The sequence below is a fragment of the Vicia villosa genome, unplaced genomic scaffold (genome assembly GCF_029867415.1).
Source record: "Vicia villosa cultivar HV-30 ecotype Madison, WI unplaced genomic scaffold, Vvil1.0 ctg.000911F_1_1, whole genome shotgun sequence".
Taxonomy (NCBI): Eukaryota; Viridiplantae; Streptophyta; class Magnoliopsida; order Fabales; family Fabaceae; genus Vicia; species Vicia villosa.
In genome coordinates this window covers 621550-636002 of record NW_026705409.1, presented here as the reverse complement: position 1 = coordinate 636002, position 14453 = coordinate 621550, and the positions used below count along the sequence as shown (strand labels likewise).

The following is a 14453-nucleotide window of genomic DNA, read 5'->3' as shown; positions in this document are numbered from 1 at the left end:
ATGGTTAAGAGTGATTGTTGCAAATAAATGTCTCACATGATCATTTATTTTCGGACTTGGATCCTCTCCTTCAATTTCTTCTCTCCAATTATCTCCTTCACACTTTTCTCTCTATATCTCTCTAATATTTTCTCTCTCTTCTTCTTTTTATCATTTTTTCTTGATGCAATTAATTCTACTACACTTGTTTTTGTGAAGGAGAGAAAAGGAGGGAAGGAGAGGATCCATGGTCTTTATTTTCATACTCTTTTTATTATGATTTTTTTTACTAAGTGTTTTTAATTTTTGTTCTAATAATTTAATGTCATTTATTTCATTATTTATTTTAAAAGAACATATTAACTTAAATAAAACATTAATATTTAATAAAATATCATTAGATAGCATGCCTTCTTCAAATACATATTAATTATTCAAATACATAAACAAATACATATTTAGTACATTAATCTTAGAATACTAAAACAAACACAAATTAAAACATTACATCAACTCTTACACACTAAAATAAAATAATAATAACTTATTTCTTACTATAATCTCCATTGTTACAATGTTCATCTCAATCGACACATAAAACATAGCGGCACTTGTGTAATGTCCCATATTGTCTAAGCATGTATATTTATATACTAAGAAGGATTAAAGAAAGGATTAGTAGTGATATTAAGGATTTGGTTGGAATTGAACCAAATGGCATCTTGGTAAATACCATTTTGTTGGAGGGCAAATTGGTCCAAAGAAAAAGTATATCATTAAAAGGGTTTGTTTGGCTTAAAGGATCAAAACTGGAAAGAAGAGGAGAGAGCTTAGAAGCATGGGAGAGAAGAGGAAGACTCGTGTTCATCATCTTCATCCTCCATTTTTGCAACTATGGTACAGCCCTCACTAATAAGGTAATAACTCTTCACTCGTAACTCTGATTGAGCTGATTCTGATCTTGTTGGAAAGCTTATGAATTTCTCTACAAATTACATATATGGATTGCCTCTTGCATGTTCTTTATCATGGAGAAAAACATGTTTTAACATGGAGCATTATTGTTGTAAATGGATAAGGGTGTGCTACGGATTTGGTGATGATGGAAGAGGAGCTATGACCATGATGGGAGTTCTAATGCAGCAAGCTTGCCTTCTAATCTCCATTTAAGTCACGTGAGTTCCATTATATATAACTTGGGTAGGAATGGGGATTAATTATATATTGAATGGATTAGCGAGACTATGACTGAATGTGTCAGTGTTTGAATGCTTATCGTTGCATGCTTGATCAATTAGTACAAAATGTTAGAACAAGAAATGTTCTGATCAATATTCTTAGTTTTGATGATAACATTATGTATGAATTTTGTATAAGACAATGTGGTACTCTAATTATTCACGTTTTCTATTTTAGGAAAAGTATAAAAGAGTATGCACTAAATAAGCGTTCAGAAGCACTGACCAAGAAGTTCTGGATGGCTTCATTAGAACATTCTCTTTTAGATATCAGAAGATGGTCTTGAAGAAATCAGAACATGATCTGGAAAGCATCAGAAGATGGCAGTCAGAAGCAAAGCACCGAAGCTCTGATGGTATCACGCTCAAAGCACTTCAAAGTCTGAAGACAGAAGTTGTATCTGCATCAAAGCTGAAGACTCTGATATTCAAACGTTAATCTACATAATCTGAGTCCAGAAGAAAGTACAATATGGAAAGGCTACAAAAGGCAAAGTCAGTAAAAGCAACTGAAGCATGGCTTGAGGTAGTTGACAAAAGAGTGAAACATTAAATGCAACATTGTACTATTCACGCTTAGAATTAAATGCTCCCAACGGTCACTTTTCCTCAGCACCTATATATAGAAGTTCTGATTCATAAGCAGGAACCAACTCTTGCGCAAATACACTAAAACACTGTCAAACTGAAATCACACTAAAGCAAAGAAGAACTTCATCTTCAGCCTCACAACTTTGTAATATCTTAGTGAGTGTTAAGAACTAGAACTTAAGAGAAATATCACTTGGTGATTACAGCTTTTCAAGAAGCAAAATAAACTCTTGTAATATTTATTTTATATTAATTGTAAAAGGAAGTTTCTAGAGTGATCAAGTTGTGATCTGTAGACTCTAGAAGACTTAGAGGTTATCTAAATGGAGAACCATTGTAATCAGTTTGATTAGTGGATTAAATCCTCAGTTGAGGTAAATCACCTTGTAAGGGGTGGACTAAAGTAGTTTAGTTAACAACGAACCAGGATAAAAATAACTGTGTGATTTTTTTTATCTAACATTTTTGATCAAACCCTTATTCCATCCCCCCTTTTCTAAGTGTTTTTCACTCCTTCATAAAATGTGTTCTTTAGATGTCCTTGCATGTCCTGGTATATTGATACATGTTAGGGTATGATTTGGGATGGATTAGGATACAAAGAATGGCTGTTAGAACCTAAATTCAGTGTTCTGCATTGTCAGGTTCGCTACATCGAACTCTGTATTCGCTGCAGCGAATGCCTGCAGACTGCATAATTGTGTTTTCACTAAAACGGCCATAACTTGAGTTCTACAACTCGAAACGGAGCGCCGTCAGAAGCGTTGGAAATGTATTTCAGTGTTTTATGTGATATTGCTTAGATAACATGCTTTTTATGCAGATATAAATTATGGCACATGATTAGGTGTTGATTGGTATTAGAATAAGCACAATTAGCCTTGAGTTTATGTCAATAAGATGTTATCCTTGTGTTGAACTTAGACCAGGATGTTACCTTAACTATTAAACTGTATAATGTCATCCTAAACTGAGCATTGAATCCTTGGTCGAATTTTAGGAGTTTAGACGAACTATAGAAATTCTGGCTTTTCCTTGAGTTGAGGACTTCGCTGTAGCGAACTTTGACTCGCTGTAGCAAACTAATAGTGAATAAGTCTGGGAGATGAGTTGATTTACTCGCTGGAGCTCGCTACTGCTTGCTGTAACGAATCGGGGCTTTGTTGGCAGTTCGTGTAGCGAACTGGCCTGGTGCAGAATTTATATTTTCCCCTCTTGAGTGCAGTTTCGTTCCGAGTTGGGAATCGAAAGCCTATTGTTTTGGATTGAGAATAATAATGGAATTGTTTTATTAAATATATGTTTCTATGATGATTGAATGCATGATTATTCTATGTTTATGACATTGGTATGCATGTTTGATGAGTTATGAATCACACGTAATGTTTTGTATAATTATGCATTGTTTCCAGTTTGTTCCGGTTGAACATTCGGAGTTGTTTGATTGTATGGCTCTATGAGCATGGTTGTTATGTATGCTTGAATTGGAGTAGGCTTAAGCTACTAGGTGGTAAGGCATGTTTATGGACTTAGTTCCATTATTTACCGTTGGGATGTGTTGGTGAGGGTCTTGAATGGCGTTTCCCACCTTGATGTAACACATCGACGTGCTCGGTATGTATTTGTGCACCTGAGCTACCATTGCGATATGCTGGTGAGGGTCTCTAAAAGGCGTTTCCCACCTTGATGTAACATATCAGCGTGCTTGGTAAGGTGGGTTCGTGATGCCATGTAGGCTACATCACTTCGAACTCACCTCTAGTGGTGCCACGTAGGCAATGCCACAAGGCTTTCACCCGGTGGGCTTGTACTGTCTCGTAGACGTGTTCGCCTTTGTATAACCACCTGCAAATATACATGATTGACGAGGTAGTGAAGCCACTTAGGAAGTCATTGCGGTAACTCGTCACAAATGAGATTGTGTAGCCAAGTTGGCCTAAATCACATGGGACTCATCTGACTCATTGTGCGGTGGGCTTATGTGAGTCTCTTGGCGCGATGTATAGGAGTGACTCACCGAGGGTGTGGTTTGGCAGCCTAGGTAGACGAGCGGGATTTACTCCTGGATTCCTCGTACACGGGTACGAGTCTGCATACTTGCTTGTGATGGCGATGAGCCGGTTGTTATTTGTTGTTATTTCCTCATTGGATAGTTATGGGACTTCTAATGACGGTGTACCCTTGTTGTGTATATGTACCAGACCGTGAGGAAACCCCGGATCCATGGCAGATCTGTTTGATTTCATGCACCTTATAGAATCGAGCGAACCCATAAGATAGGGGAACTCACTAAGACTTAGTAATCTCACCCCAATCCTCTTAATATTTTACAGGAACAGGTTAGAACTAGACGGATTGCATGACAGATTGCTTTGAAGACTGTGGACAAGCAATTGGCAGGAAGACCTCGTCAGACGTTATGTTTCTGCTGTGCACTGTTGAAGACAAGCTGATCATATACCACTTAGTTGGAAATTTGAATTGTATATGATTTAAATTTCTTGTCTTTACCGCTTATGTATGTTTCTTGTATCATTTATAACATCACTACATATTATTCTAGACATATATGTATGGGGTGTTACAACTTGCATTTGGGACACTTATATTTACCCGGATGCGTTTTCAAATGATCTTTCAATTTTTTCTTGTTATCAAATACAATGTCACAAACATGGCAAGCGTTACCATCGTCGTTTCCTATGGTGTCGCGGCTTCCGGAAGCCATACATCCTGAAGCAACGCATATCAACATGTTTCCCATTTTTTTAAAGTGAATTAGGTAGAAAATATGAAGCAACAGTGTGAAGTGTGAAGAAGCACGAGTGTTGTTAAGGAAAGTGTGAAGTGTAAAGAAGCGAGAGTGTTGTTAAGTAGAATGTTAAACATGGTTTTTGGCTTTGAATTTCAATATTTTCCCAATTAGGTATTATGAAAATTTTCCCATGCTTTGACAATTTCAGCTTACATCACAACACTATACATCTTTTATTTCCCTAGATCTCTATCTCATCTCGTTTAGTGTCTCTCTCTTTCTCTTTTCCTAGATCTCTATTTCATTTCTCTCCATTATTTTCTCATTTCCTTTATCAACTTTCACCATCTCCTTTCTCTTTATTATCTTTGTTATATCTCTTTATCATTTTCCATCTTCTCTTTAGCATCTCCCACATTTCTCTTTATTATTTTCCATTTTCTCTTTAGCATCTCCCACATTTCTCTTTTATCATTTTCCATTTTCTCTTTGGCCCTCCCTTTGTAAAAAGAAAAAAAATACTATCACTTTATTCTATTAAATATTTCTCTCTCATTTTTATTATATCTCTCACTTTTTTTCTCCATCTATACATATTTCTTTTCTCTATTTACCATCAATTAATAATATTACTTTTAATAGAAAATTAATATTTTATTAAAATAAAAAATCTTGAATAAAAAAAATAATATAAAAAAATTAAGACAGTCTAATTTGTTTTACAAAAAATAAGGGGAAAATTCCATTTATCACATTGCACATCAGTCCCTAACCTGAAACAACACTCAAAACCCAAAACCCTAGGAACCGAAAAACAAAGAAGGCGATTCCATGGATTTGCAATCCAACGATTTCGATAGCCTTTTGTTCTTCGAGCACGCTCGTAAAACCGCTGAAGCTGAATACGCCGCCAACCCTCTCGATGCTGACGTTCGTCTCTATTTCCTCCTAAAAAGATTCATTTTTTTTTAAGAATCGCTGATTTATTGTGAAATTAAGAAACTTTCTTTTGATGCATCGATTCGTTTTTGTTTGATTTACTTTGTTTTAGTGATTATTCAGATAAATCTGTTGTTGTTGTTGTTGTTGTTGTTGATTTTGTACAGTTATGGGTGAATTGTTTGCATTGTAAATTTTGTAGATGTGGATTAGTTGTTGTGTTGGTCATTTTGTAGAGTTTTTGGTAGATATGGATGAGTTTCCCGTGTTACAATTGGGTAATTTTTGGATTTTTTTGGGGATGAGTTTCTGTGATGGAAATTATGTAAATGAATATTTTGGATTTTTTTGGTTACAATGAGTTGTTGTGTTTGAAGTTTAGTGTTCTATTTTTTGATAATATGGATGAGTGAGTCTTGGAAGTTGTGAATAATTTTTGTTTTTTGATTCTGCAGAATTTGACAAGATGGGGAGGAGCTTTGTTAGAGTTGTCTCAGTTTCAGAGTTTTCCTGAGTCAAAGAAGATGACCCAAGGTGCTTACTCTCTATGCTCTAAGTTGATTTCATTGATTTTTTATACATGATAAGGAATAAATATTAGAATAAAGTTTACACAGCAATAGAAGGCAATCGGGCAACAAGCTGCGCTGCTAAAATATGAAGTTTTTATTTAGTGCATTTTGAGTCATGTTTGAACTTGTGATTTAGAGGGTGCGGAATTTTTATTAAAATGACGTGGGGTAATGGATCTTGTATTAAAACTTTATAGGATCATATCCTGTGAAATTTTTAATTGGGTAATGGCTCTCTTTCGGTGTAAATATTTATGAATTTTGATAAGGATGCGGCTGCACCTTTTTAATGGCTAAGAGAGACATAGATATGCAATGTTCACAAGTTTTACCCAAGAGGATCTATTTGAATCCAGAAACTCAGTCGTTGCTGTCCATAAATTGAAACAGATAGATGACAATTGGACAGATCATTTTTTGAGTTTGTATTTTGAGTCTGATTACAATGACTAGAATTTGAGTTGTGCAATCTTGTATCTAATGGTTTTAGTTGACTGCATTGGCTCATCTATTTTGACTCCAGCATCTCTGGTGGATATTCTTGAACTTTTGATTTTGAAATTCATTTGTGTTTTGTGGATTTCTCACTCAAAAAACTTGATTTGCAGAGGCTATTACAAGGCTTGAGGAGGCCATTTCTGTGAATCCCAACAAGCACGATGCTCTTTGGTGTCTGGGAAACGCTCTCACTTCACAAGCATTTTTAAATCCAGACCCAGATGAAGCTAAAGTTCATTTTGACAGGGCAGTTGTGTACTTTCAACAAGCCGTTGATGAGGTACAGTTTTAGTTCAGTCAGTATAAATAACAGTATCAATAAATTTATGATTGAAGTGTCAGAAGTATTTTACTTGTTGACTTGTAAAAATACTGTGTAACAGAGTGGTTTTTGTTTTATATAGGATCCTTCAAATGAGCTTTACCGCAAAGCATTGGAAGTCGCTGCTAAGGTATGCTGCTAAGGTATGTTCTGTCATGATGCAATGATTTTCTAACAAGTAAAATATAAGAATCATTTTGTAAATTATTTGAGTCATGATGCAATTATTTGCAGTTTTATGACAACTTTTGTCATAAATTTATAATTTTAATAAAATATAAGAATCATTTTGTAAATTTTGAAAAACTAATAATAAACAATTTAACAATCAAATTTTGTACAAACCCTTGACCAAACTATAGGGGACTTTCTAGACACTTTAACGGTACCCGACCGTAAAAAAATCTACACACAACTTTAACTTAACGAATCACCTTTTTAGGTAAGGGATGCATATAATTATTACATCAATATTTATAAAGAAATAATAAAAATATATGTTTTATCTTAAAAACATTATATAATCGATTTAATTATATAATTCATAATTAATAATAATTATAACATGTAATTATAGAATATATAATATCTTTTCTCATTAACTTATTAATTATTAATCATATAATATAATAAACTTAAAAAGTTAGAAAATTAATTATCCAATATAACAATATTATAAATTAACAAAAAATTTGGAAAAAAAAATCATGTTTCTAAATAAAAAGGAAATTACAATTTTATATTATTTTAATATAAATTTCATTATTTATAAAAAAAAAGGAAATGCTAACCAGTGCTCTTAGGGGCACTCTTTAAATGATTAAAATAGTAAGTTTTTTAAAATTATTTTTAGTATAAATCTCTATTATTTTTAAGTAAAAATCACATTATTTTTTACTAATTTTTTATTTATAGATTTATTATTTTTATAGTATAATATATTTTTTATGTTCTGTATATTAGTTTATTAATTTATGATATTATAATATCATAAAATTATTATTTTTAACTTTTGTTAATTTATGAAACTTACAAATTTGTATACAATTTTTTTTTTTAATAAGCAATTGATTATAAAGCTCGCACTAGGGGTGCAACCCTTACAAAGATACTCTAAATAGCGTTAGAACAAGATAAGGGAAGTTTGAACCATTCGTAATAAATGACACTAAACTTAGGGTAACCAAAAGACAACCATCTCCACGATAGAAAAATGATGTTAGAACAAACCACATTGAAACTGAAAGCTCCCCCCTTGAAGATTATGGCATTCCTCATGAGCCAAATACATCAAATAATAGCAATCCAAACAATGTTTATCTTCAACCTATGATTAGCATTTTTCACCTTGTCTTTAATGGCTCCAAAATCCAAAAACTCCGCTTCGTTTAAGACCTCCTTAATGCCCAACCAACCATACATGTTTGTCCAAATCTCTTTCACCACATAACAACTAAAAAAGAGATGAGAAAACACTTCCGGATGATTATCACAAAACACACAATCCGAATTTAAGATGCAAGAAACTCCTCTTTTCAACAATTCATCTTTGGAAGGAATTTTTTCGATGAAAAATCTCCAAACAAAAAATTTAATTTTAGGAGGAATTTTTAGCTCCCACATCACTTTCAACAAAGTAAACAAGTGGTTTGACCAAACAAAAGATTTGGAATCATTAACTATATCCGAAATGCTACTTACCGAAAACTCCTTTTCCGGATTGATGCGCCACCTATAACTATCCGCCTCCAAAATGTTTGGAATGAAAGAGTTTATGTCGGCACAAAAACGGGACCAACACGGAAGCCCCCGAACAGCCGCTACCGAAGAAGAAAAAACAGCCCCGCTCGATAAAACAGTACCAACCCCGGCCGGAAAAACGGAGGCAGCCCTGACTCGAAATAAAGCATCCAACTCCCAAAAATGGTTACCGTTATTCCAAACCAACACATCCGCAATCGCACAATTTTTTATGGCTGACATATCAAACAACTCCGGATAAAGCTCGCGAAGAGATTGATCTCCCAACCACAAACTATGCCAAAAAAGAATGTTTTTACCATCTTTATAACTACACGAAAAACACCCGAAAAAGCCACCTTCAACAAAGTCATCAATCAAATTATTTTTTGTATTATCTCTCCACCAAATAGAGTCATCACTTCTATTTTCATATCACCATTAGGAGCTTGCATCTTGAGCTTGGGACAAAGATATCTCAAAGAAAAAAATTTACTCCAAATTGCATTATCTTCTCTCAAAATTCTCCATTTCCATTTCAAGAGAAGAGCTTTGTTAACTTCCTCCACATCTCTCACTCCAAGCCCTCCCTTCTCTTTCGGCCTACACACATACTTCCACTTCACCCAATGTATACACTTTTTATCGGAGCTCCCACCCCATAAAAAACCACTTTGAAGCCTTCTAATCTCTTTGATCACCTTGGTCGGAGCTTTAAAGAAAGATAAGGTGAAAGTTGGGATATCATTTAAAACCGAATTAACAAGAGTAACTCTCCCTCCCATAGATAAGTTCTTTCCCTTCCAACTAGAAAGCCGCCCCTTTATTTTGTTGATCACCTCCGCCCACACCCTTTTTTTTCTATGGTTCTCCCCCACCATAATTCCTAGAAATTTAAAGGGGATGCTTCCTTTGTTACAAGAAAGAAACGCCTTTGCCGCATTGAGGAACCAATCACCAACATTAACACCTATAATATTAATTTTGGCAAAATTAATTTTCAAACCGGAAACAAGCTCAAAACCTCTCAACAATACTTTTAAACTCCAAAGATTGTCACAAGTCGGTTCTCCAAGAATTATTGTGTCATCCGCAAATTGCAAAATATCCACGAAATCCTCTTCCCCATATTTGAAAGGTTTGAAATCCCCCACCTCTATCGATTTTCTAACAAGCGCGGTTAAACCTTCCATAGCAAGAACGAAGAGAAAAGGAGATAAAGGATCTCCTTGTCTCAAACCTTTGCTCACCTTGAATTCCTTCGTTGCACTTCCATTGACCAAAACGGACATATGGCTCGTAAAAATACAAGTATCCATCCATTTCATCCATCTCTCCCCAAAACCCATTCTCAACATCATCTCTTTAAGATATTGCCAAGAAACGGAGTCGTAAGCTTTCTCGAAATCCACCTTGAGTAAAATGCTACCTCTTTTCTTTTTCTTCATCCAATCTAATAATTCATTCACCAAAAGGACACCATCCAACATGTTTCTACCCGGAACAAAGGCGGTTTGATTATTGGACACCAAAGTACCAATCACCTCTTTCAATCTAGCCGTCAAAATTTTTGCAATAATTTTGTAAATACTACCCACCAAGCAAATGGGGCGATCTTCACCTAAATTTTGCGGATTGTTGTTTTTGGGAATCAACGCTAGAAAAGAAGAAGTAATAGATTTCACAAGAGTACCTTTACCATGGAAGTCATTGCATAGCCGTAAAACGTCCTCCCGAACAACCAACCAAAATCTTTTGAAAAATTCTAACGAGTAACCATCCGGACCCGCACTTTTGTTACCATCACACGACCAAATAGCTTCCTTAACTTCCATCTCCAAGAACGGTCTTTCAATAGATGAACTATCCTAGGCACTAAGCGGCTTCAAATGCACTCCGCTAAGCACCGGTCTCTCCTCCACAATATCATTGAAAAACAAGTTAAAATGATTGTGAATGAAATCTTTTATTTCGGTAACATCTTCCAATCTCCCTCCTCTAGCTTCAAGAGCGCACAAAGAGTTTCTCATTCTTCTCTCTTTTAGAGAATTATGGAAAAAACGAGAGTTACAATCACCTTCGGTTAACCATAAATTCCTTGATTTTTGACGAAGAAAACCTTCTTTTTTATAAAGGTTTTCCCAAAAATCAATCGCCGCTCTAGCTCTATCGACCACCACTTCTTCCAGAACATTACCTGCAAAATGAGCAAACTTGTTATCTAAAAAGTGCATCTCCTTTCCCGCCTCTTCAATGTTGAGATCAATCCAACCATAAACCTCCTTGTTCCATTTGATAAGATGGCTTTTAAGAATTTTCATTTTTTCAACCAAACAAAAATCTCCTCTTCCTTTCACCCTAATCTTCCTCCATTCCTCTTCCACAAACATAAAAAACTTCTCATTATCACACCACAAATTATTAAACCTAAAAGGTTTAGGACCCCAATTTCTCTTATTATCTTTGATCCAAATAAGACATACGCTCCGGTCAGTGATCCCTTGATCCGACCAACAACTTAGTGATCCAATAGCTTAACCAAATCGATAATTGATTCGAGTTTTAATACATTGATGAAAACTGAAACTATCTTGAATGAACTATCTTGAATGAATGAATCCATGATAGGTTTTGGATGAGATGCATGATAGTTGTTTATATACAAACATTCAAACATGTGATCTTGCTTAAGAATATAAATCCAACTTAATTATATTTATTTAATAAAAAATTATGGAAGACAAAAATTATCATTAATTATATAATATTGATACTAAATACTAATGACTGTTTTACAATGTGAATCTCTTAGCTTACAAAAATAAAAACTTATAGTTTATTCGGTAGAGACAATTATTATCCATTATTTAAATATTTTGCTATAACTTGAAGCACTTGTACACTCTGTCGATAATCATCAACAACTCTTGCAAGTAAAGGACTGGTTTTATGTTGATGAAGACTATCAATACATTCAAGAATGTATTCCATAACATCATCTATGTTTTTTACCATGGCTGGATACCACATGTTGGTCAAATCTAATGATGCATGTATGAGCTTAACAGTGACACCATCAGAACTGATAAGATTTGATTTACATTGAAAATAATAGTTTATTTCAGTAACATTATCAATTTGATAAATTAATTTAGTTATCAGTCTATCCGTGTTGGTGGAATTTTTAATAAGAGCATCAATTATGTAATCTGCAAGATCAACAAGACTTACACCCTTTGCTCCTCCAGGTTTTGAGTTGAGTATATATGAACAATATGAAGGATTGGAGGCTTCTTTGCAAACAACATCTACTTCAATAACATTGTTTGAAATTGAATCGGAGGAAGAAACATAAACTAGAAGAAGCACCAACAAGAGAGAGAGAGAGAGAGGAGTAGTGATTCATTTTTATGTTTTTTCCTTGTATTTCTCCTTTTATTTTTGTATGTTTTTCAAATTGATTTTTCGCTTGGTTTTATAGTTTTCATTTGTCAACTTGACAGTAAATTATGATGATAATATTTGATATACTTTGATTATTCTAATTATGATCAATAAATATAATTAAATATAATCCATAAAACATCGTTTCTCATCATATTTACCTTCTTAATGTTTTTTTATTATTGATTTTATGATTGATAAATTTTCATTCAACCGAAGATCACTTTTATATATATATATATATATATATATATATATATATATATATATATATATATATATATATATATATATAGGGGACGACTCAAGTGAGAACACTTGGTTATTATGAGAAATGAGAACAATGAATCACGACCATTAAATTTGATTTTAATGGACTGGATTGGTTTCTCTTTCTAAGATCCTTAATATTTAATGGACTGGATCCTAGAAAGAGAAACCAATCCAGTCCATTAAAATCAAATTTAATGGCCGTGATTCATTGTTCTCATTTCTCATAATAACCAAGTGTTCTCACTAGAGTCGTCCCCATATATATATATATATATATATATATATATATATATATATATATATATATATATATATATATATATATATATATATATATATATATATATATATATATATATATATATATATATATATATATATATATAGGGAGCGTATCCGGTGAGAACTAATATTTATGTGAGAAACGAGAACTATTAATATGAATCGTTGGATTTCATTAACGTTTAAGATTTAAAATCTTTAATATGAAGATCACCTCACATAATTTTATCTGTTATGCTCAATATTTAAACTTTCCATATGAAGAGATTGTTACTGAAAATAATTCTACTTGATGAATTAATTATTATTAAAATAATTTTTATAAATATACTTAATTTTAGGATATAAATATAAAATATAATTCAAATATATTTAGTATTTTTATTTGAAATTAAAATTATCTAAAACTATAATAATATTTTTCAAGACTAAAAACATAATCTAAAAATAATTTTTTTAAAAATAAAATAAATTTTAAAATAATCATAAACGTAAATTGTATACTCATCTTACTAGTATTAAAATTATTTTTAAATAAATATGTTATAAATTTCTTTAAAAATCTCAAATCTTAAAAATTAATTAAATTAAAAAATATATTTTATCATATTATAAAATAATATTTTTATAATGTATTTTAATAAAGTAATTGTTGTAGAGTTACTTTGAAAACCAAAGTAGCCTCCCAATGTTTTAATACCAATTTAATCATTGTATAAAATTTACTAAATATTATGAAGTAAGAAATTTAAAAACAATTATAATTTAAAGAATGAGCTATGTCATTAGTGTAAGATTTTTTTAAGTAAATTTTATTACGATAATTAAATTATTTAATCATTGTATAAAATTTACTAAATATTATGAAGTAAGAAATTTAAAAACAATTATAATTTAAAGAATGAGCTATGTCATTAGTGTAAGATTTTTTTTAGTAAATTTTATTACGATAATTAAATTGTTATTAAAATATTGGAAGACTTGTTTGGTTTTAAAGTAAGTTTACACCAATTAATTTATCAAAATAAATTATAAAAGTAAAATTCTATAATATGCAATATAGAATTTTTTATTTTTTTCTAAATTAAACTAATTTTAAAGAGATTATATTTTTAAAGAAATTTATATGACATAGTTTTATTTAAAAATAATTTAAATGCTAGTAAGATGAGTAAACAATTTATGTTTTTGATTATTTAAAAATTAATTTTATTTTTCAGAATTTTTCTTTTGGAATAATTTCAGGAACGAGGTAAGTGATTATTGTAAAAGAAATTTTAGTAAATTTTATTACAATGATTAAATTGTTATTAAAACATTAAGAGGATTGTTTGGTTTTCAAAATAAGTCTACAACAATTAATTTATCAAAATAAATTCTAAAAATATTATTTTATAATATGCAAGATATAACTTTAAAATGATTTTTTTAATTTAAGTAATTTTTAAGAGTTAAAATTTGTAAAGAAATTTAGGACATATTTATTATAAAATAATTTTATTACTAGTAAGATGAGCATACAATTTATGTTTATGATTATTTTAAAATTAATTTTATTTTAAAAAAAATTATTTTTGGATTATGTTTTTAGTCTTAATAAATATTCATAGTTTTAGATAATTTTAATTTCAAATAAAAATACTAAATATATTTGAACAATATTTTATATTAATATCCTAAAGTTAAGTATATTTATAAAAATTATTTTAATAATGATTAATTCATCAAATAGAATTATTTTCAGTAAGAATCTCTTCATATGGAAAGTTTAAATATTGAGCATAATAAATAAAGTTCAATGAGGTGATCTACATATTAAA

The 14453-nt window shown here is 31.6% G+C and overlaps 1 protein-coding gene across 2 annotated transcripts; it reads left to right on the top strand.

Annotated features, from left to right (window-relative positions):
• The first annotated feature begins 5296 nt into the window (after nt 1–5296).
• Nucleotides 5297–12179, top strand: LOC131632182 (mitochondrial import receptor subunit TOM20-like). 2 transcript variants are annotated; one of them, XM_058902965.1, is made up of 5 exons: nt 5297–5493; nt 5958–6036; nt 6683–6852; nt 6977–7024; nt 11883–12179. In XM_058902965.1, exons 1-5 carry the CDS (start codon nt 5395–5397, stop codon nt 11892–11894), a joined length of 408 nt encoding a protein of 135 aa, XP_058758948.1. In that variant the 5' UTR covers nt 5297–5394; the 3' UTR covers nt 11895–12179. The 2 variants fall into 2 exon arrangements, with proteins under 2 accessions (XP_058758948.1, XP_058758947.1); XM_058902964.1 differs by having other exon boundaries at nt 5299–5493; nt 6977–7037.
• The last annotated feature ends 2274 nt before the right edge of the window (nt 12180–14453 follow it).

What these genes read in the sequence shown, in the direction of transcription:
- LOC131632182 (XM_058902965.1), top strand. Translation starts at nt 5,395, where the DNA reads ATGGATTTGCAATCCAACGATTTCGATAGCCTTTTGTTCTTCGAGCAC. An exon ending in CCAACCCTCTCGATGCTGAC is followed by an intron (nt 5,494 to 5,957) that starts GTTCGTCTCTAT and finishes TTGATTCTGCAG; the next exon opens with AATTTGACAAGATGGGGAGG. An exon ending in TTCAACAAGCCGTTGATGAG is followed by an intron (nt 6,853 to 6,976) that starts GTACAGTTTTAG and finishes TGTTTTATATAG; the next exon opens with GATCCTTCAAATGAGCTTTA.